Source organism: Mastigoproctus giganteus, chromosome 10 (assembly GCF_048544385.1).
Source record: "Mastigoproctus giganteus isolate SK-2022 chromosome 10, ASM4854438v1, whole genome shotgun sequence".
Taxonomy (NCBI): domain Eukaryota; kingdom Metazoa; phylum Arthropoda; class Arachnida; order Uropygi; family Thelyphonidae; genus Mastigoproctus; species Mastigoproctus giganteus.
The window spans coordinates 188,095,859-188,119,043 of record NC_143584.1 but is presented as its reverse complement, the minus strand read 5'-3'; the positions used below and the strand labels follow the sequence as shown (position 1 = coordinate 188,119,043).

The following is a 23,185-nucleotide window of genomic DNA, read 5'->3' as shown; positions in this document are numbered from 1 at the left end:
ATCAAAGGGTGAAACATGTAATTACAGACCTGTTAGTTTAACTTCTGTTCTAGACAAGACTTCAGTTATAGCTTGGACACAGCATGGTTTTGTTAAGGGGTAGTCTTGTCTGACCAACTTGATTGGATACTATGATGTGGTCACAAAAAAACTGGATGAAAGGAATAACTTTGATATCATATATTTGGATCTTAGAAATGATTTTGATACTGTTGCACATAGAAGACTGCTTCACAAATTGAAGCAGTGTGGCATTGGAGACAAATATCTGGTATGGATAAAGGGATGGTTGACTGGGAGAAGACAGAAAGTGGTAATCAATGGACACTGCTCTTCATGGACTAATGTTATTAGTGGTGTCCTCCATTGCTGTTTTTTGTTTTTATTAATGATATTGATGATGGTATATCAGGCTTAATATCCATGTTTACAGACAATATGAAAGTTGGCATTGTTGTTAATGACACTAATGACAGTACGCTGCCGCAACAGGATCTAGAAAAGTTGAGCAGGTGGGCTGAGAGGTGGCAACTGAAATTTAACATTGACAAATGTAAAGTACTACATATGGGAAGCAGTAACCCCAGAGTAACATATCAACTGTGTGGTACTACATTGACAGTGGTAGAGAATGAAAAGGACCTGAGAGTAATTGTGCAGTCAGATATGAAGTTTTCTGAGCAGTTCAGATGGTCTGCAAGAGTAGCTCAGGTTGTCTTGTGAATGATATACAGCAATTTTTCTAGCAAGGATAAGGAAGTGATTATCCCCTTGTATAAGGCAATAGTCAGCTCCACCTTGAGTACTGTATACAGGTCTGGAGGCCTCATTTTAGGAAGGATGTATAGCTTCTGGAGTGAGGCCAGAGAAGGGCACAAGATTAGTGAATGGAGCAAAGGGTTGCTCTTACAAAGAAAGGCTTAAGTTTTGCAAATTACAGTGTCTGGAGATTAGGCACCTGCGAGGTGATCTGATTGAGGTGTATAAAGCCTTGAATGGTTTGAGCATGTTCAATGCTGATGGCATTCTTTCTCTTGCTCAGAATAATTGCTTGAGAAGGCATAATTTCAAATTGAGGAAAGTTAGTTTTAGGATAGATGTGGTAAGTTTGCCTTTAGCCAGCGTATGGTTGATTGCTGGAACAAACTTCCACCAGTCGTTGTAGAAGTTGATAGCTTAAATAGATTCATGGCAGAACTAGTCAAACAATTGGAGCGTATGGATGGGTGAAATTAGGTGCTTTTTTTTTTTTTTTTTTTGGCTGATGCTATATAAGCTTGCTTTCTTGCATCATGTACCTTTACTAATGCTAATTCTATTGCTAAAGGCCTTGAATGGATTGAGCAGGCTGTTTTCTGATGGAATTCTTGCTCTTGCTCAGATTACAAACCTGATGGAGCATAAAATCAAATTGATGGATAGTTGTCGAGTAGGTGTTCAGAAATTTGCCTTTTATTCAGCGGATAGTTGATTGCTGGAACTGACTTCTATCTGTCATTGTGGAGGTTGATAGCTTAAATAAATTCAAGAAAGAAATAGATAAACCTTTGTAGTGAATGGATGGGTGAAATGGGAAGGTTTTTTTTTTTTTTGGCTGCTGCTGTGTAATCTTGCTTTCGTGTATCTGATGCCTCTGCTAATGCTAAAATGCTAAATTGCATTGCATTGCTCTTTTCTGGGATATGTGATTTTGGTAAAGGATTTCTATGTGTGTGAAATATTGTGACTGTGACAAATAAACTCTAACAGGTGAGGATACAGTTTGTTATTTTTTATAGAGTCTGTATTTACAAAATTCTAGATAAGTCTCTCTATGCATACAAGCAGTTGGCTCAGTTTATTTTAGCTAGTTGTTGTAATTATTAATTTTCGCATTAGTTTTGCATTAGTAAAGGCATACGATGCAAGAAAGCAAGTTTATGCAGCATCAACAAAAAAAAAAAAAAAAAAATACTGCTCCAATTTCACCCCTCCATTTGTTCCAAATACCTGTCCAGCTCAGCCTTTAATTTATTTAGGCTATCAACTTCCACAACAAAAGATGGAAGTCTGTTCCACCAATGAACTACCCGCTGGCTAAAGGAAAATTCTGCACATCTATCCTACAACTGTCTTTCCTCAATTTGAATTTATGCCCTCTCAGGTGATTATTCTCAGCAAGAGGAAGAATCCCATCAGCATTGAGCATGCTCAACCCATTCAAGGCTTTTTACACCTCAATCAGATCACATCACAGGTGCCTAGTCTCCAAACACTGCAATCTGCAAAACTTAAGCCTTTCTTCGTAAGAGCAACCCTTTGTTCCATTCCACCAGCTCTACATCCTTCTTAAAATGAGGCCTCCAGACCTGTATACAGTACTCAAGGTGTGGCCTCACCATCCCCTTATACAAGGTAATAATCACTTCCTTATCCCTGCTAGAAATTCCTGTATATCATTGACAAGATACCATGAGCTACTCTTGCGGACCATCTGCATTGCTCAGAAAACTTCATATGTGCCTGCACAATTACCCCCAGGTCCTTTTCATTCTCTACCACTGTCAATGTAGTACCATAGAGTTCATACGTTACTCTGGGATTACTGCTTCCCATATGTAGCACTTTGCATTTGTCAATGTTAAACTTCATTTGCCACCTGTCAGCCCATCTGCTCAACTTTTCTAGATCCTGTTGCAGCAGCGTATTTTTCTACACTTTAGAAATCCTCATATAAATCAGAAAAAAGGCATTGAAAGGATCCTTTAAAATTACATAAAATGAATGAAATTTAAAATATTAGGTTGTTAGTTTGTACTCCAGAAAATCTCCTTTGAATGTAAATAACCACACTTCATGGCCAAGGTTAGTTCTTTAATTATAATGGCAGCTGTTTTTTTTGCTTTATTGTTCATTGTGTTTTTAAAGGCCTTTTTTAAATCCATAGAAATTAGATCTCTTAAATATTTCAGTTTTAATATTTTTAATTTAATTTTATTTTTTATATTATATTTTTAAACCACATATATCCTTCTTGATATACATGTTCTCTATATATTGCCAAAATTCCATTATGCTTATTTATGATAATCCATGCTCTGGTTACTAAGATTGCATAAAACCTGTTACTTTATTTTTTTATAGAAACCTATAATATGTATCAATATTCCTTTGTTTCACTGTTTTGGAAACGTTGCTGGGAGCACAATGGCTGTTATATTTAGAATCACTTCTGTATATCCTGCTGCCAGTTTTGATGCTGAAAAATTCCTTCAGGCTGTTCACAAGTACAGGTATTTAAATAGAGCCTTTTTTCCTCTGCCATTTTAATTTGAAATTGGTATGTATCTTATTTTGAGATGATCATACACATTGGGGAACTAAAAATTTATCTTAAAAAAATAACACATCTTCTATCTGAACACCTTTCCATTGACAGTTGGCCACATCCTACCCTAGCACAATGTGTCATATGCAGCTACAGATTATATAAGCCTTAGAGAAAACAATAGTACCATTGTGAATGCAAGATGCTACAATTAATGGAATTAACAGACTTCACTGTGGAATGATAATAAGGTACCACATAAGCAATTGGTCTGGAGATAACATTTCAATGATACTGAAGATCCCTAGGTGAACAGTTAGTGATGTTATCTGTAAATGGAAGCAGACTGGTGCTGAAACCAGTTCACTTCCATGAACTTTCTTCATTTTCATTCACTTTCATTTTCACAAAGTGATGACCCAGAAAACCTCCAGAGTTGATGGAATGTGGCAGGAGAACCATTCAAATCATCCACTTGGAAGGTACACAGATTGACATGTCCCAATCATCTCACTGCCCCTCGGTGAGATGATTGGGACATGTTCCAGCACAAATACATTGCTCATGATGCTACGTGAAATGGGTTACCACGGACAAGCAATAATTCACAAGCTACTAATCACCCCAATTAGTGTTAGATGCCATCTAGCTTGGTGTAAGGTTCACCAATTTGACGTCAATAACGTCTATGCTGGGGGTACACTACAGGGCTCAGGCTGTCACAAAAAGTGAAACATTTAACCGCTGTTATATCTCCGAAACTAATAGACAATAGTAAAAACAATTTCCACTTATTTTGTCAGGTAAATAATGCCATCAACGAATATGCAAGGAAAAATTAGAAATTTTGATATTTAATATAATTTTTTTCAAAAAAACTAAAAATTTCACATTTTGGTCATTTGCTGTTGCGCCTTGGTTACTTTCACTCTCAATAAATTCTAAACTGTGATAGATAGACATAAACAGTAAGCGATAAAATTTTTCAGTAGGCAATGTAGTTGTTACATCTATAAATAGTTTTGATTTTACATCTATAAATGTAAATTCCCACATAATAACGATGCAAAGTTGAGAGAGTTAAAAAATTTGAGCATTTTCAAGTTTGTTTTCGCAATATCTTGAAAACTATAAATGTTAGACAAAAACAGTAAGCAACAAAATTGTTGCTCTTTGAGAGCTTTACAAGGCTTTATAACTAGATTTCAAATTGGGTTTTTAGTTTTCGAGAGTTGAACAACTCGTTAGAGTAACTACTTCACATTTGTCAAGCAGTGCAGTTATGTTTCATTTAGTTAAGTTGTGACAATGCCGAAAGTTACATCAATTAAACGTGTTCAAAGATTTCGACAAAATCACAAATCTAACGTTGAAAAGCAAGTACCAAAGTTGACGGCGGAATGCAAGAGAGAGAGAGTCATAAGCATAAACACGAGCAAGATCAGTTAGAGGCAGATGTCCGGCTATCAACATCGAAAAGAACAGTGCAATCAGTGAATGAAGATCGTCAAAATGTTATACGTTAACTTCAAAAGAATTTGGAAGAACCTTTTTGAACAACTCATTCGGATATGTCTGCAGTGTTTGTGACAGACCGTGGTTTCAGAATGATTTGAGATTACCAAAGCCAAACCATATACAAATTCTTGAAGATGAATTTCCAGAAGCAGAGAATGTGGCATCGTTTATGCTTCACAAGCTTAGAATCGGGAAACGTACTGTTGTTATCCAAGTACAATGGCTTCATATATCATCTGTTTCCATTGAATTGACTGTCTGTTGCTCGATTGTGTTCCAGTGGACGTGAATAATATGGGTAGAGAGTTGCCTCATGCTTTAGACAACAATTATGCATTCAACGTTCACATCAAGAAGCATTTGATTCATAAATTGACTTGCAAGGATATGTGAGAAAAAAAATCAATACTTCTCTGTACAAATGTTATAACATCACAGTCGATCGTCAGTTGCTTGCTACAGTTTCATCAAGAGTTATCAATAGCAAACAAGTGGACAATGCAGAGAAGATTGGGTCATCTGAAAGTGACATCGAATTACTAATGGCACACCAACACGCTTTACTTTGGAATAAAGACAAATATCTTGCAATTGCTCCTGGACAACACAATCAATCAATGTCGATGAACATGCTGAGGAACTGTCGTTTCCAGCAATATATTTAGGCCATCCATGTAAATTTAAAGATGGATTACGATGGCAACTAGCAAAATAAGAAGAAAAGTTCACCGAGGAGTAATGCCACATCATATTCTATACATGGCGATGAAAATTTTACTCTTGAGAATAACCGAAGCTTTATATTCCACTTTCAAATGCATTGGAGAAACTTCCAACATAACAAAATGTATTATAGAAGACCAAAGATTTGTTGAAGGATGCGTCGAACGTAACCTGTTGTTTCTCAAATACATTTCAAAATCTGTACACTACTCGTCGCAACGCAAGAAAGATGTCTTTGCTGTGATCGGGCAACTTGATAAACTGACCATGTTTCTGAAATTGATTGCGACAGAGGTTCGCTCGCTACATCTCTTGAAAACACTTCACAGACTAAACAGTAGCGAAGATACAGAAGTTGCCAATCCAACGAAAGAATTGACAGCATTGCAGCGTATGAAGCTAGTCAACAATGATCCAGTCACATGTGTAATATGCTTTAATAAGCTAATTGACGTTATAATGCATATACTGCAATCGAAAAGGTACAATCCTTTTGCAAAATTCAAAGTAATTGATTTCTTCGACCGTATAGAGTTCCAGCATTGTGGCAGTCTGCATGCTCACATTTTGCTGTGGCTATAAAATGATCTTAAAAAATTGGTTTCGGAAGATATACCAAAGAGTATAGAAATAATAGATGAATTGTGTGGCATCAATGCTTCGGATCTTCCAACATCTTACTCAAATCAAGTGCACAAACATACATTTACTTGTTTCAAGAAGAATGATGATTGATGCAGATTCATTATTCCATATGGATCAAACTTGAGTTTTAATACCGATGAACACACAAGGCAATCGACGTTCAAGTTTCGAACGGCGTTTTCAACAATATAAGAAAGATCTTGAACAGAAACATCACAATACACTCTAGCAGTTTCTAGAAGAGCAGAAGTTGGATATTAAAACTTACTTGTATGTTATTCGATCAGGATTGATGACACCTACCATTCTAATGAAAAGAAATATGACACAACTTTGAACGAATACCTTCAACCCTTGGATAGCTGGCATATTAAATTCGAACATGGATTTATGGTTCATACTCAAGGAACATTCATGTGCATCGTACATTGTAGAATATGTTAACAAAACCAACAGAGGCATAAGCCATTTGCATCAAGAGTTGATCAAATTGCAAGAAAAGTATCCAGATCACGACTACACAGACTTGTTAAAATGCTTTAGCATTAAAATGTTAAACAGCGTTGAAATGAGCTCGCAAGAGGCAGCTTGGTATTTGCTTCACCAGCCAATGTCTGAGGCTAGTAGAGAAGTTGTGTACATTCCAACTACTTGGCCTCATTAGTGTCAGAAAAGTAAGAAGGGCAAAAAGCAAATGGCTGAAGAAAATCTTGATGATGATTCTACCGGCATGTGGAATGAAAATATTATACAGAAATATGAGCAAAGACCAAAAGATGGTGAGCTCGGTCAGCTTTGCTTGGCTGATTTTGCAGTGAAATATAATGTTGTGAAGGGACAATGTAAACCTAGAAAACAGATGCGAGTCATAAGGTATCGCCACTATGAAATGTCTGAATTAGCAGAATATAAATGTGAGATGATTTTACTTTACTGGCCTTTTGAAAATGAAATGGTTGATATCTTAGATTCAAACAAGTTTCTTCAGATATACGATGAAAATGAAGAGTACTTTATGAATTTCTGCAAAAGGTACAAGTTGGACATCGATATTGACAAAAGATTAGAGTATTGTAGAAAACAGATGATAAAGAGGATACTCAAGCAAAATGCAAGGAATATGTTCAAAGTTGAATAGCAGAGGATGCTAATAACAGACTTCAAGAGAACAATGATGATATTGAAATGATTTCGGCAAACTCGCTATCTGCTGTGGTACATTGGCGAGATAATGTCATGACCAGCGATGATTACTGCAAGTTGGTTCGAATAATGAATAGAGAACAACGTGAGTTGATTCTTCAAGTTATACATCGAATAACAGATCAAGCTAACATAACACTGCTTCAAATATTCTTTCTGGTCCAGCAGGCTGTGGCAAGATGTTTACCTTGATAATTATGATGGAAACTTACAATTGCTGAAGTCAGGTGCACAACTTGCTTAACAATGCATTTGTCACCTGCGCATCGACGTGGAAGGTTCAACAGTACTACAGTTTATTTGACTTTGAATGTTGGTATGCCACGAATACATGGTGGTCTTGCTCGAGAAAATTTGTACCTCTATCGTAACGCATTTCACAATGTTCAAACAGTATTCATCATTGAAGTTAGCATGATCGCAGAAATTGTAGAAAAGGCAGTCTCTCAGTTTCTTTCCACTGGTTCAAGTGATGAGACAAAATGATGTTGTATTCTCCAGCATATTAACTAAAATTGGAGATGGCTAAATGTTAGATGTTGAAGAAAAGAAGTTAATCAAAAGTTGATTTAGAACACGAGACTTTGTCATGGAACAAGTACCAAATGCTGTTCGTTTATTTAATCGTAACAATGATGTTGTTCAATATTATGCTGAAGCATGGGAAGGAAGCACCAGCACTGATTGTACAGCCGACGATCACTTCACTGGTTACAAGAGTCATGAACAGTTGACTAGTATGCGAACAAAATTCATCACATGAGCGCAGCAGAGATTAGAGGTTTGCCATACGTGTTGCATCTATTGACTGGAAAACCTTACATGATCACTACAAACATCGATGTTGAAGATGGTTTGGTCGATGGAGCGATCAGAACTTTACAGCACATTGAGATTTTTTTTTTTTTTTTTTTTATGAGAACCCCAAACACGAGAGGTATTATAACCTATAGTACTTAGTACCGTGCTTGGGTTGGAGGTTGAGAAGACGAAAGAAGATATTTGTTGATATTGGACTTGAACTTCTGTAGATTGTAATTTTCAGGAAATACGTATGAAGGAAGGTTGTTCCAGAAAACGGCAGTTGAATGAATAAATGAGGAAGATGAAAAGTTGGTTCTGTGGGTTTGAAGTTGGACAGTAAATGGATGTTGGCTGGTGGCAGCACGTGTTCGGACTGTTTTGAAAGAGAGAGCAGGAATTATAGAAGCCAATTCAGAAGAACAGTGCCCATGGAAGTATCTGTAGAAGAGGCATGCAGCAGAAACAGTGCGTCTATGAGAAAGCGAGTGGAGAGACTCTGTTAGAGATGAATCATTAATTAACCTAACTGCCCTCTTCTGAATGGAATCAAGAAGCCTGAGAGAGGTTTTGGGGGCACCACCCCAGATGTGGGAACAATATTCCATGGCAGGGCGGATTTGCGATTTATACAGAGTGAGCAGCTGTTTGGGAGAAAAGTAACGCCGAGAGCGAAAGAGAAAACCTAGTTTTTTAGATGCAGAGGAAGCAATATTTGTAATGTGCTTGTGCCAAGAGAGATTAGATGTCAGGGTAATACCCAAAAGAGATATATCATTTTGCCTAGAAATCGGAGTGTCACTAAAGATAAGCATAGGAGCAGAAGAATCCTTTTTGCGAGATATAAGACAAGATTGAGTTTTAGAAGGGTTGAAATCAACTAAGTTGTCTTTGCCCCACTGGAGAATTACCTGAAGATCGGCATTTAAGGAATTGGCAGCAGATTTTCGAGAACTTGAAGCTGATTGAGCTGGACAAGGTTTCTCAAAATGCAAAGTTGAATGCAATGTGCTATCATCGGTAAAACTATGGATAGGATTTCCAGTCAATGGAAGAAGGTCATTGATATACAAGAGGAAAAGAGTGGGGGAAAGAACTGAACCTTGGGGGACACTGGCATTAGTGGAGAAGTTAGAAGACAGAGAGCCATCTACCATCACCCTCAGTGAGCGATCAGAGAGAAAACTGGATAACCAATTACTAAAAACAGTTGGCAAACCATAAGATGGAAGCTTGTTTAGAAGACCTTTATGCCAAACACGATCAAAAGCCTTTGAGATGTCAAGAGCAACTACTTGTGTTTCACCGAACCTTTCCATTGAATCAGTCCATAAATGGGTAACATAAGCCAGAATATCACCAGTGGATCGACACTGACGGAATCCATACTGGCGATCATTGATCAGACGGAAGGTTTCTAGGTAGTTTAAGAGTTGGCGGTTAATTGATTTCTCCATTACTTTCGAAAGAGTAGAAGTAATTGCAATGGGACGATAATTGGATGGGAGGGATTTGTCACCCTTTTTAGGAACTGGCTGGATATGAGCAAATTTCCAAGCAGAAGGAAAAACACCTTTGGAATAAGAAAGTGAAAAAAGGCGGCAAAGAATAGGAGTAAGTTCAGGAGCACAGGTTTTGAGAACAAGTGGAGAAATACCATCAGGACCTGGAGCTTTCATAGCATCAAGATTCATCAAAATCCTTCTGATATCCTTTTGACGGAAGACCACAGGAGGCATTGAATGGAGCGTGTTAGGAATGGTGGGAGGTGTTTTACCAAGATCATTAATACATGAGCTCAAAGAAAAATGGGATGCTAGCAGGTCAGCTTTATCCTTGGCTGAAGTGACAACAGAACCATCTGGTTTGGACAGAGGTGGGAGCAGAGATGGGCAAAAGTTGCGGCCAATAGCTTTGGCAAGAGACCAGAATGCTCGGCTACCATTAGGGCAAGAAGCAAGTTTTCTACACTTAGCCTGTTCAAACTCTAGTTTGGACTGATTAATAACTGCTTTACAATTGTTGCGAGCTTTGGTGTAGGCAGAAAATGAAACTGAAGAATTAGAAACAAGCCAATTACGATATGCAAAGTTCTTCTCTTGGACAGCCTTAGCACATTTATTGGAAAACCAAGGTTTAGATAAAGGACGAGATTTTAAAGTGGAGTGTGGGATAAAGGATTCCATTCCTGCAAGAATAATTTCACTGACACGATCTGAGCAAACGTTGACATCAGAAGTTTTGAAACAGTAATCAGACCAAGGAAAAGAAGAAAAGAAGTCTCGCAGGTTGTCCCATTTTGCATTCTTGTAATGCCAAACAATACGAGGTTGGGAATAGCCATGAGATAAAGGTTCCATTGGAGAAGAGACAATCACCAAGTTGTGATCTGAAGTGCCTAAAGGACCTCTCACTTCAACCTTGTACTTAGAAGGGTTGTTTGTGAGAAAAAGATCAAGCGTATTGGCTGTATGATTAGGATTGTCCGGTATTCTTGTAGGTAAATGAACAATCTGTGCTAGGTCATTAGTAATTGCAAAAGCCTCAGCATCTCGACCTGCTGGGTCGGTGTGACTAGAAAACGGAAGCCAGCTGGAGTTGTGAACGTTAAAATCACCAGGGAAAATTACCTCACTGTTAGGAAAGTTGGACTGGAGAAAGTCAAGTTGCAAAGAGAGGAAGTCAAAGAGCTCCAAGTGATTAGTGGAGTTGGGAGAACGGTAGAGACAACAGATGAATTTTACACAATGAGGTAGAGAGATTTTAAGCCAGAGAAGATCAAAGAGAGGGGATTCCAAATTGCCAAGTCTCTGACAGGGAATATCAGAACGGACATATGCACAAGTACCACCTTTGAGTCGAAAGGAATCATACAGCAAATAATTTGGACATCTGAGATGAGCAGTAGTTGAATCAACTGATAACTGAGATTCAGTCAGAAAAAGTACATGGGGTTTGGAAGACTGCAAGTGGAAATGGACATCATTGAGATTAGAATTGAGACCATGTATATTTGTGAAATGAATTAGGAAGTCCTTGGGAGGTTTACATCTTTTCGCAGATAAGCTTGCTCTATTATTTTGACAATTCATGGTGTATTCAATAGTAAGAAAAAGTGGGTGGGACATGCTGTATGAAGTAATGAAATTTTTGGATATGGCGTACATGTGGTAAGAATATACCCAGATCCTTGACATAACGTGGCCTCGACAATGCTCCCCGCATACACACTACTCGGACTCCCTCCAGTCACTATCTGGCAGAGTAGAGGTAGCAAGATTATACACTAGCTGATCCGGAAGCTTCCTAGAGAGTTACCAATAGGTTCAGTCCGGTGTACTAACTAGCGGCCGGCCTGCGAACACCGTTTTAGAGCTGTACCCTCGAAATGTAAGATGGAAGAAACAGAAATCAAAAGATTGTGGTTACATTTCGAAAACAAGAATGTTGGAACTAAGAGTCATCTCAAGTCTCGCCCGCACATATTGTCGCATTGTGGCATATTAAAATCTGACCAGACTCCGATTACGAGATGTTCCATCACAGTATCTTTCAAAAGCAAAATGCTTAAATGCAAAAGAATCCAATTTCCTTTGGTTGAAGCTTGTGCTAGATGGTTCATAAATGTCAGGTTGGAACTTACAAAGAAATCGTATTCAATTAAGATAAGAGTCTTGAATAGCAACTGGTATATGTTGCATTGTCGAGAGTTAGAAGCATCGATGGCCTGTACATCAGAAAGACTACTTTACATTCTACCATGCTCGCAGTTGTAACGCACCCAAGATGCAAGATCTTTGAACTGAATTGAAACATTTGAATAACCATCATTTGGAAACACTCTCTACAACCGCATTACAGTTTTGGGATCAAGTCGCTTTGTCGAGTTTCAGAATGGTATTATTGAATACACAGAGTTTGAAACTTCATAGTGAAGACATTGTGACCGATCCAATTCTCATGGAATCGAATATCGCGGCATTAAATGAAACGTGGCTTGAAAATGATGAAAATGTTGATGTTTGAGGATACAAACATATCACACAATTCAAAAGATCTTCTGTGCGATCTGGTGGTGTTGCGATATACAATAAAGTCAACTCGACAATATGTATGCCACATATTCTCATTACCTTGGATGCAGACTCGCTATGGCAAATGACTGGTATAGATAATTGTGGCAACATTTGTGCAGCTGAAGTTGAAATAAATGGACAGAAGACTGCTTGTAGCATTCTGCATCTCACCTAATTCAACATTGGAGCAGATTAAAGTTTTCTTAATATCCAATCTAGCAATTTATATACCAAAGTATGGAGCCATACCTAAAGTTGTAAGGAAATTCAACTTTCAAAATATCCCAATAATTTTAGTGGGTGATTTCAACATTGACATTAAGAAACCTGAAAATTCTCCATTCCTCGACTTCATGGAATCAACATTCAGTCTTAAACTCGCATCAAATCCTACAAAATCTACTACGTGTGGTCAATCATGTATCAACTTGGTCTTTAATCGCAATGTTATTGTTGTTGTTTCGTTTTTTTTTTAGGAGCATTAGCAACTAAGGCCATATTGCTCCGGGAATATGTGGTGGTCATTCCCTGACCTTTCCATATTCTCTGTATTTGGTGGTGACAGGCTCGAACATCGCAATGTTAATAGTTTGAATTGTTTCAACTATGTATCCTACTTTAGTTACCACAAACTTTTATTGTTGATTGTAAATGAAAATACCGAATAAAATAAAACTGATTTTATTAAGCTTAAATTGTATTTTTTCATTTCACACGATGTTATTCACCTATCCACATTTGGCTCCATGGAGCCAACATTTATTTTTTAGACTGTAGACCAATGGAAAGCTGTTCTTCGGAATAGTGAGCCATGGTACATGATCTACCAGTCCTAGGGTTATGCTTAGGTGTAGCAGGTGCTCAGAGAAAACTACCTACAGAATGTGTTTTCCTGACATTGAAGTTTTTTTGGAGGCAGTCTGATGGTCTGAGTCTGTTTTTCATGGTTTGACTAGGATCATTGGTTGTTTTGGACAAAACTATGAATGCTAAGGTCTGTCCAGACATCCTGGACAATAATGCATTACTTACATTGCAGTAGCATGTCAGGGATGATCATACCTGCATCGACAGAACAACGCTCCATGTCATATTGCTTGCATTGTGACCGACTAGTTTGAGGATATGAGTGTTGAAAATTTGGACTGGCTAGCCCTGAGCCCTGACCTCAATCCTGTAGAGATCCTCTGGAATGAATTGCATTGTTGGCTGCATGTGAGAAGAAACAGCCCAAAAAATAGAGACAAACTGGTGTTGCTGCTTTGAAGGTCAAATCATAGAAAATATTCAGTTAAGGCAAATTCAGTTAGAAACTAGTCTAGAAGCTGTGGCAGCACATATTTCAATCGGTACATCAATAACCCTAACTTCTATATATATTTCCCCTTCTCAACCATTTTCAAATGCAGAACTTGATAATCTGGTTATGCAACTACCATCTCCATTCTGCCTTTTTGGTGACTTCAATGGCCACCATCCATTATGGGGGTCGCCTGCGATTTACACAAGAGGCAAATTAATCGAAACATTCATGAATAATAACAATCTAACTATACTAAACTCTGGATCTCCCATTTATATTCACCTACATACAGGATCTACTTCTGCAATAGACTTGTCAATCTGCTCATCATTAATTCTTCCAAGGATGACATGGTCAGTGAAAAATGATCCTCTCAACAGCGATCACTTTCCAATCCTTTGCTCATTACAAACACGGGTAACTGCAACTCTTGAGCACCAATCCACGTAGAAGTTCAAGAAGAGGAAAGTGGGAGAGTTACTCCACCCAGGTACAGTTAGACAGGAGTTATGTTCAGCAACATCCAATTGAAGACATAACTACCTACATTACCAATCAAATACTAACTGCAGCAAAAAATTCAATTCCGAAGTCATGACCTCACAAGTTCTCCCACCACAGCAACTGGTGGAATACAGATTGCTCTGATGCCAAGTGTGAGAAAAACCGTGCTTGGAACAAATCCTGTAAGTTTCCTACAACCAGTAATCTAATCGAATACAAAAGACTTAAAGCCAAAGCAAGGCAGATTAGGCGAAAAGCCAAATGTGACTCCTGGATCTCATTTGCCTCAACTATCACCAAACACACTGACCGACAACTCATTTGGAGAAGAATAAAAATGCTAAATGGAAAATTTTCTTGACCACCCTCTCCAATACTCTGCTGGAATGGGAAAGATCTTTCTGCACCTAAGAAAATCGCCAATGCAATAGCAGAATCATTCTCTACAATATCCGCTTTGGATTCCTACTTCATCTCCTTTCAGTGCATCAGGGCAAATACAGAACACTGCAAAATTGACTTCTCCACAGTTCTCACTTCCATACAATCACTCATTTAATTTAACAGAACTAAAGCAATCCTTAAATAAATCTTCAAATAGTGCTGCCAGCCCAGATGATGTACATTACATCATGCCAAAACAATTACTTGAAGAAGACTTACGTACCCTACTGATCTTCTATTGCGGAAATCCTCACATAACATGCTACTTCTACAACAAGGTTTCACTCTAACATTAGCATTAGCATTAGTAGAGGCATATGATGCAAGAAAGCAAGCTTATTCAGGATCAGCCAAAAAAAAAAAAAACACCACTCCCATTTCACCCCTCTGTTTGTTTGAAATACCTGTCCAGCTGAGCCTTAAATTTGTTTACGCTATCAACTTCCACAACAAGTGATGGAAGTCTGTTCCACCAACCAACTACATGCTGGCTAAAGGCAAATTTCCGCACATCTATCCTACATCTGTCTTTCCTCAATTTGAATTTATGCCCTCTCAGGTGATTATTCTGAGCAAGAGGAGAAATCCCATCGGCACTGAGCATGCTCAAACCATTCAAGGCCTTATACGCCTCTATCAAATCATCTCGCCGGTGCCTAGCCTCCAGACACTTTAACCTTTTTTGCAAAACTTTAGCATTTCTTCGTAAGAGCAACCCTTTGTTCCATTCACTAATCTTGTTGCCCTTCTCTGTACTTGTTCCAGCAGCTCTACATCCTTCTTGAAATGAGGCCTCCAGACCTGTATACAGTAATCAAGGTGTGGCCTGACCATTGCCTTATACAAGGGAATAATCACCTCCTTATCCCTGCTAGAAAAATTTCTGTATATCATTGACAAGACACCATGAGCTACTCTTGCAGATCGTCTGCACTGCTCAGAGAATTTCATATCAGCCTGCACAATTACCCCCAGGTACTTTTCATTCTCTACCACTGTCAGTGTAGTACCACAGAGTTGATATGTTGCTCTGGGGTTACTGTTTCCCATATGTAGTACTTTACATTTGTCAATGTTAAACTTCATTTGCCACGTCTCCGCCCATCTGCTCAACCTTTCCAGATCCTGTTGCAGCAGCATAGTGTCAGTAGTGTCCTTAACAACCCTGCCAACCTTTGTATGGTCTGCAAACTTGGACATTAAGCTTGATATACCATCATCAATATCATTTATAAATACAGAAAACAACAATGGACCCAACACTGAACCCTGAGGAACTCCACTAATAGCATTAGTCCACGTTGAGCAGTGTCCATTGATTACCACTCTCTGTCTTCTGCCACTCAACCATCCCTTTATCCATAGCAGCAATTTGCCACCAATGCCACACTGCTCTAATTTGTGCAGCAGTCTTCCATGTGCAACAGTATCAACGGCCTTTCTAAGATCCAAATGAATAATATCAAAGTTATTGCATCCAGTTCTTTGTGACTGCTTCGTAGTATCCAATCAAATTGGTCAGGCAAGACCTTCCCTTAACAAAACCATGCTGTGTCTGAGCTATAACTGAATTCTTGTCAAGATGATCCTGCAGTGTTTCTTTAACCAGTGCTTCCATTAATTTTCCTGGAACAGAAGTTAAACTCACAGGTCTATAATTACTTGTGTCAGCCTTTGATCCTCCTTTGTGAATTGGGGTTACATTTGCACATCTCCAGTCTGTGGGTACCTCCGCCGAGTCCAAAGCAGCTCTCATAATTATGGCTAGGGGTTTGCTTACTTCCTTTGCTGCCTCCTTTAATATAACTACATAGATGCCATCCACACCGGGTGCCTTTTTTATGTTTATCCTCAACAATTTCTCCTCCACTTCCCTCTCAGTTATTACAAAATCATCTAGCTCACTGCCAGTGTTTACTTCACCTACGGCATTCCCCTTCCTGAATAACTCCTCATGTGTGAATGTAGATGTAAAATACTCATTTAGTTTGTTAGCCACCTGAGCAGGATCCTCAACTGTTGAACTATCAATATCCAGTGGACCAATCTGATTCATCCCTTTGCTTCTTGAGTTTACATAGGTAAAGAACTCTTTTCTGTTTTTCTTTGCATCCTTTGCCAAGGATTTCTCATAATCTGCCTTTGCCTGCCTAATCTCCTTTGTAATTTTGTTACAGACCAGCTTATATCTATCATAGGCTTCCGTGTCACCCATTAATTTGTATGTATCCCATGCATTTTTCTTCTCTGCCACAAGTCTCATTAGTTCATCTGACATTCATTCAAGCCTAAACCTTGAGCAATATTTCTTAGTTGGTATGTAAAGCCTGGTAGCTTCCAAGATAAGTTCTTTGAATACTTCCCATTTTGAATTTGCTGTTGGTAACATCATCAGTTGGTCCCACTGTATAGAATTTAAATACTGTCTCAGACCATTGTAGTCACCTTTACGAAAGCAAAAACCCTTCCCTTTGAGTAAATCCACTTCAGCACACTGTGATCACTGCCACTTAGTGGTTCCTTTATCTGCAGATTCTTAATGCATGAAGAATCACTACTGATAATCAGATCAAGAGGATTGCTCCCTCTAGTTGCCTCCTGAACATGCTGATGCAGAAAACAATCATCCAATAAATCCACAAAAGCCTTACTAATGTGTGAGTGGCCAACCCACAAATTCCAGTCAATATCTGGGAAATTAAAACCCCCCATTATAAGACTCTGTGATTTACTGGCCCACTCTATTTCCCTGTACAGTATCATATATGACGTTGTAGAGCGGATATCATCTTTTAAGGGCACAAAAGGTGATATAGTTGTACACGTTGGCACTAATGATATTAAGAGTAGGAGACCGGCGGAATTACTTAGCAAGTACAGGTCACTGTTGAAAAAAAGCCGTGAATTAGGGTTGAACTTGAAAGTCTCTGCAATTCTGCCCAGACACGATAGGAGAGAGTATATGATGAGAGCCTTGTCGATCAATTCGGCCCTGGAGGGATTGTGCAAGGCTCAAGGGGTAGAATTTTTTTCAGCCTGGACTGTACTTGTTAACAGGAGAGATTGCTTCTACAGGGATGGGATACACTTAAATAGAAAGGGTGCAAGAATTTTTGCTGATGCTGTCGAGGCAGTGTTAGGTGGGTCGGAAAACTGCTAGTTGGGGGGGGATACAAGGACTAATAGATTAACAGTAGCCACTGGCAGAGGTGGAAGTGATTCTTGCACTGCTTCTATTGAAATGAGCAGAAGCCTGAAAAACAAGATGCAGGATATTTCAGAGACTGCTGGTAGTAATTGCAGTACAAGTAAACACATGGGTTGTGTTAGGGTAGCTAAGAATAGAAACAGGTGCATGTATACCTGCGTGTACACCAATGCTAGGAGTTTGGTAAATAAATTTGATGAATTTGAGGTATTGCTCAAAACATCAAAGGCAGATATTGTTGGGATATCAGAGACGTGGTGTCACACAGATATAAGTAATGCGGAACTGGAATTTGGGGAATACAATGTGAATAGAAAGGATAGACAGGACAGGAGGGGAGGAGGGGTTATGCTATTAATTAAGAAACACATAAAGTCCAAGGAAGTGAAGCCAGTCGACATCGATGGACAGGGCAGTGTCGAGTCAGTTTGGTGTGACATAAGCATAGGGAAATCAAAATTGAGAGTAGGAGTGTGCTATAGGCCTAATGACTCTGATGAGTATAATAAGATATTGTACAGGGAAATAGAGTGGGCCAGTAAATCAGAGAGTCTTATAATGGGGGATTTTAATTTCCCAGATATTGACTGGAATTTGTGGGTTGGTCACTCGCACACTAGCAAGGCTTTTGTGGTTTTATTGGATGATTGTTTTCTACATCAGCATGTTCGTGAGGCAACAAGAGGGAGCAATACTCTTGATCTGATTATCGGTAGTGATTCTTCATGCATTAAGAATCTGCAGATAAATGAACCACTAGGTGGCAGTGATCACAGTGTGTTGAAGTGGGATTTACTCAAGGAGGTAACTACCATCAGAGGTAAAGGGAAGGATTTTTGTTTTCGTAAAGGCGACTATGATGGTCTGAGACAGTATTTAAATTCTATACAGTGGGACCAACTGATGATGTTACCAACAGCAAACTCAAAATGGGAAGCATTCAAGGAACTAATCTTGGAGGCTACCAGGCTTTACATACCAACTAAGAAATATTGTTCAAGGTTTAGGCCTAAATGGTTGTCAGATGAACTAATGAGACATGTGGCAGAGAAGAAAAATGCAGGGGATACATACAAATTAACACATGACACAGAAGCCTATGATAGATATAAGTTGGTCTGTAACCAAGTCACAAAGGAGATTAGGCAGGCAAAGGCAGACTACGAAAAATCCTTGGCAAAGGATGCAAAGAAAAACAGAAAAGAGTTCTTTACATATTTGAACTCGAGAAGGAAAGGGATGAATCAGATTGGTCCACTGGATATTGATGGTTCAACAGTTGAGGATCCTGCTCAGTTGGCTAACAATCTAAACGAGTATTTTGCATCTACATTCACGCATGAGGAGTTATTCAGGAAGGAGAATGATGTAGGTAAAGTAAACATTGGCAGTGAGCTGGATGATTTTGTAATAACTGAGAGGAAAGTGGAGGAGAGATTGTTGAGGATAAACATAAAAAAGGCACCTGGGGTGGATGGGATCTATCCAGTTATATTAAAGGAGGCAGAAAAGGAAGTATGCAAACCCCTAGCCATAATTATGAGAGCTTCTTTGGACTCGGGGGAGGTACCCATAGACTAGAGATGTGCAAATGTAACCCCAATTCACAAAGGATAATCAAAGGCTGACACAAGTAATTATAGACCTGTTAGTTTAACTTCTGTTCCAGGTAAATTAATGGAGGCACTGGTTAAAGAAGCACTGCAGGATCATCTAGACAAGAATTCAGTTATAGCTCAGACGCAGCATGGTTTTGTTAAGGGCAGGTCTTGCCTGACCAATTTGATTGGATACTATGATGTAGTCACAAAAGAACTGGATGCAGGGAATAACTTTGATATTATATATTTGGATCTTAGAAAGGCTTTTGATACTGTTGCACATGGAAGACTGCTGCACAAATTGGAGCAGTGTGGCATTGGAGGCAAATTGCTGCTATGGATAAGGGGATGGTTGAGTGGCAGAAGACAGAGAGTGGTAATCAATGGACACTGCTCAACGTGGACTAATGTTATTAGTGGAGTTCCTCAGGGTTCAGTGTTGGGTGCGTTGTTGTTTTCGGTGTTTATGAATGATATTGATGATGGGATATCAAGTTTAATGTCCAAGTTTGCAGATGATACAAAGGTTGGCAGGGTCGTTAAGGACACTACTGATGCTATGCTGCTGCAACAGGATCTGGAAAGGTTGAACAGATGGGCTGAGAGGTGGCAAATGAAGTTTAACAATGACAAATGTAAAGTACTACATATGGGAAACAGTAACCCCAGAGCAACGTATCAACTCTGCGGTACTACACTGACAGTGGTGGAGAATGAAAAGGACCTGGGGGTAATTGTGCAGGCAGATATGAAGTTCTCTGAGCAGTGCAGACGAGCTGCAAGAGTAGCTCATGGTGTCTTGTCAATGATATACAGGAATTTTTCTAGCAGGGATAAGGAGGTGATTATTCCCTTGTATAAGGCAATGGTTAGGCCACATCTTGAGTACTGTATACAGGTCTGGAGGCCTCATTTCAAGAAGGATGTAGAGCTGCTGGAACGGGTACAGAGAAGGGCAACAAGATTAGTGAATGGAACAAAGGGTTGCTCTTACGAAGAAAGGCTTAAGTTTTGCAAATTACAGAGTCTGGAGACTAGGCACCGGCGAGGTGATCTGATAGAGGTGTATAAGGCTTTGAATGGTTTGAGCATGCTCAATGCCAATGGGATTCTTCATCGTGCTCAGAATAATCACCTCAGAGGGCATAAATTCAAATTGAGGAAGGACGGATGTCGGATAGATGTGCGGAAATTTGCCTTTGGCCAGCGGGTGGTTGGTTGGTGGAACTGACTTCAATCACTTGTTGTTGAAGTTGATGGCCTAAACAAATTTAAAGCTCATCTGGACAGGTATTTCGAACGAACGGAGGGGTGAAATGGGAGTGGGTTTTTTTTTTTTTTTTGGCTGATGCTGAATAAGCTTGCTTTCTTGCATCATATGCCTCTACTAATGCTAATGCTAATATTATACTCATCAGAGTGATTAGGCCTATAGCACTCTCCTACTTTCAATTTTGATCTCCCTATGCTTATGTCACACCAAACTGACTCGACGCTGCACTGTCCATCGAAGTCGACTGGCTTCACTTCTTTGGATTTTATGTGTTTCTTAACTAATAGCATAACCCCTCCTCCCTTCCTGTCCTGTCTATCCTTTCTATACACATTGTATTCCCCAAATTTTAGTTTCTGCATTCCTTATATCTGTGTGACACCACATCTCTGATATCCCAACAATATCTGCCTTTGATGTTTTGAGCAATACCTCAAATTCATCAAATTTATTTACCAAACTCCTAGCATTGGCGTACATGCAAGTATACATGCACCTGTTCTTATTCTTAGCTACCCTAACACAACCCATGTGTTTACTTGTTCTGCGATGACTCCCAGCAGTCTCTGAAATATCCTGCATCTTGTTTTCCAGGCTGCTGCTCATTTCAATAGAAGCAGTGCAAGAATCACTTCCACCTCTGCCAGTGGCTACTGTTAATCTATTAGTCCTTGTATCCCCCCAAGCTAGCAGTTTTCCGACCCACCTAACACTGCCTCTATATCATCAGCAAATATTCTTGCACCCTTTCTATTTAAGTGTATCCCATCCCTGTAGAAGCAGTCTCTCCTGTTAACAAGTACATAACAGGCTGAAAAAAATTCTACCCCTTGAGCCTTGCACAATCTTTCCAGGACCGAATTGATCGACAAGGCTCTCATCATATACTCCCTCCTATCGTGTCTGAGCAGAATTGCAGACACTTTCAAATTCAACCCTAATTCACGGCTTTTTTTCAACAGTAACCTGTACTTGTTAAGTAATTCCACCGGTCTCCTACTCTTAATATCATTAGTGCCAATGTGTACAACTATCTCACCTTTTGTATCCTTAAAAGATGATATCCGCTCTACAACATCATCAACCTTTTTTGCCCCTGGCAGACATACCCTGGTCCTGTTCCCCCTATCCTTTTTACAAAGCATGTTCCCCGTTTTCCTGACAGTAGCGTCACCAACAACTACTGGTTCCTAGTACATGGTTTGAAAATTGTTGAAAATCTCGCATAACACGGTATTTTTGAGTTTTTGTGCCGGGAAAACCCTACTATTATGTTAGATGTAATTTTCAACGTTTCCATTCCTTTTTGTGAATCCCTGAAGTTGTTATCTCCTTCATGATATTTTTCTAAAGCACATTTCTGGAGGTCACTACCATAAAACAATAAATATGATTTGCAGTTTCCGGTTCATTGGTCCTTTCTGTTAGGGTATTCAATTATAAATTGAACTATGCTCCTCAAGTTAATGGATGCGCCATTCGCCGTGGTGGTGGAGTTGCAATCATCTATAAAAATTCCTTTTCTCGACATAGGACCAACTCAAGTAGTTCCGAAAACTTTGAAGCCATCTCTGTAATAATTGACCTCGATGAAATTAGAATACAGGTTTGCACTGTCTACCTCCCTCCAGAACACACCCTAGAGGTTAGAACGGAATTAGCGACCTGGATTACTACCAATCTCCAACCCAACATCCCTACTTTTCTCTTAGGGGACTTCAACATGCCCCTGCCATGGTACTCAACGGCTCGGTCTTCTCTGGAAAAAATGTTACATATGCTCGACCTTCATCCGCTTCAAACTCCCCCAACTCGCGGAAATCAGCAGCTCGACCTCATTTTTCACAACACACTTCATGCAGAACTTATCAAACCAACCTTCTTCTTCAATTCAGATCATCAACCGCTAGATTGTGAATTCTATGCCCGTTCCGACCTCTCTAATACCTCGGTTGAAGGATGTGGCCCGCTGCATACGAGAAGAGTCTTTTCAAACAAGTTCATTAAGCAAGAAATAATCCTCCATCGCCTCACAACGTATAAATGGAACTGCCTGTTAGAAAAGTCAGGGCCTGAAGCTGCTTCCATCCTGGCTGAAGAATTATTTCAAATAGCTTGTGTTGGTGCGTCTAAGGAGATTCGGATCTCACATCGATCTAACTGGTGGTTTAACAACAATATGAAGGTTGTGTTTGTAAGAAAACAAAAGGCTTACAGAAAATGGCAGAAAACCAGAACCGCTGAAGACTACATCGCTTACAAAAAAGAACGAGCCTGTTTCTTGAAGCACAAACGTCAAGAGTACAACTTTGCAATTTCTAAAAAGCTTAAACAGTCTAAAAGAATCAACAACAACAAGAATACCAGCTTCACCATGGACAAAACCTTATTTAGGGAATGGGCGAACAGTACCTTCGGAATCTCTCCAGATCCCAATTTAAAGTATAACTCTCTCGCACCAGACAATACCAGTTGGCTGGTAAATTACATGAATAACATGACTCCATCCGGATCCAATCTTGATATCAGACCTCTACTAACAGAAATCACCATAACCAAAGAAAATGTAATTCAGGCAT

The 23,185-nt window shown here is 39.2% G+C and overlaps 1 protein-coding gene across 2 annotated transcripts in view; it reads left to right on the top strand.

Moving 5' to 3' along the window:
- Window positions 1-23,185, top strand: part of LOC150079655 (medium-chain acyl-CoA ligase ACSF2, mitochondrial-like) — a 274,679-nt gene that overhangs the window by 149,847 nt on the left and 101,647 nt on the right. For both annotated transcript variants that reach the window (XM_090382450.1, XM_090382451.1), the window contains exon 9: window positions 3,124-3,272. In XM_090382450.1, the coding sequence (XP_090238576.1) occupies window positions 3,124-3,272 (149 nt within the window). The remainder of the gene's footprint in view (window positions 1-3,123; window positions 3,273-23,185) is intronic.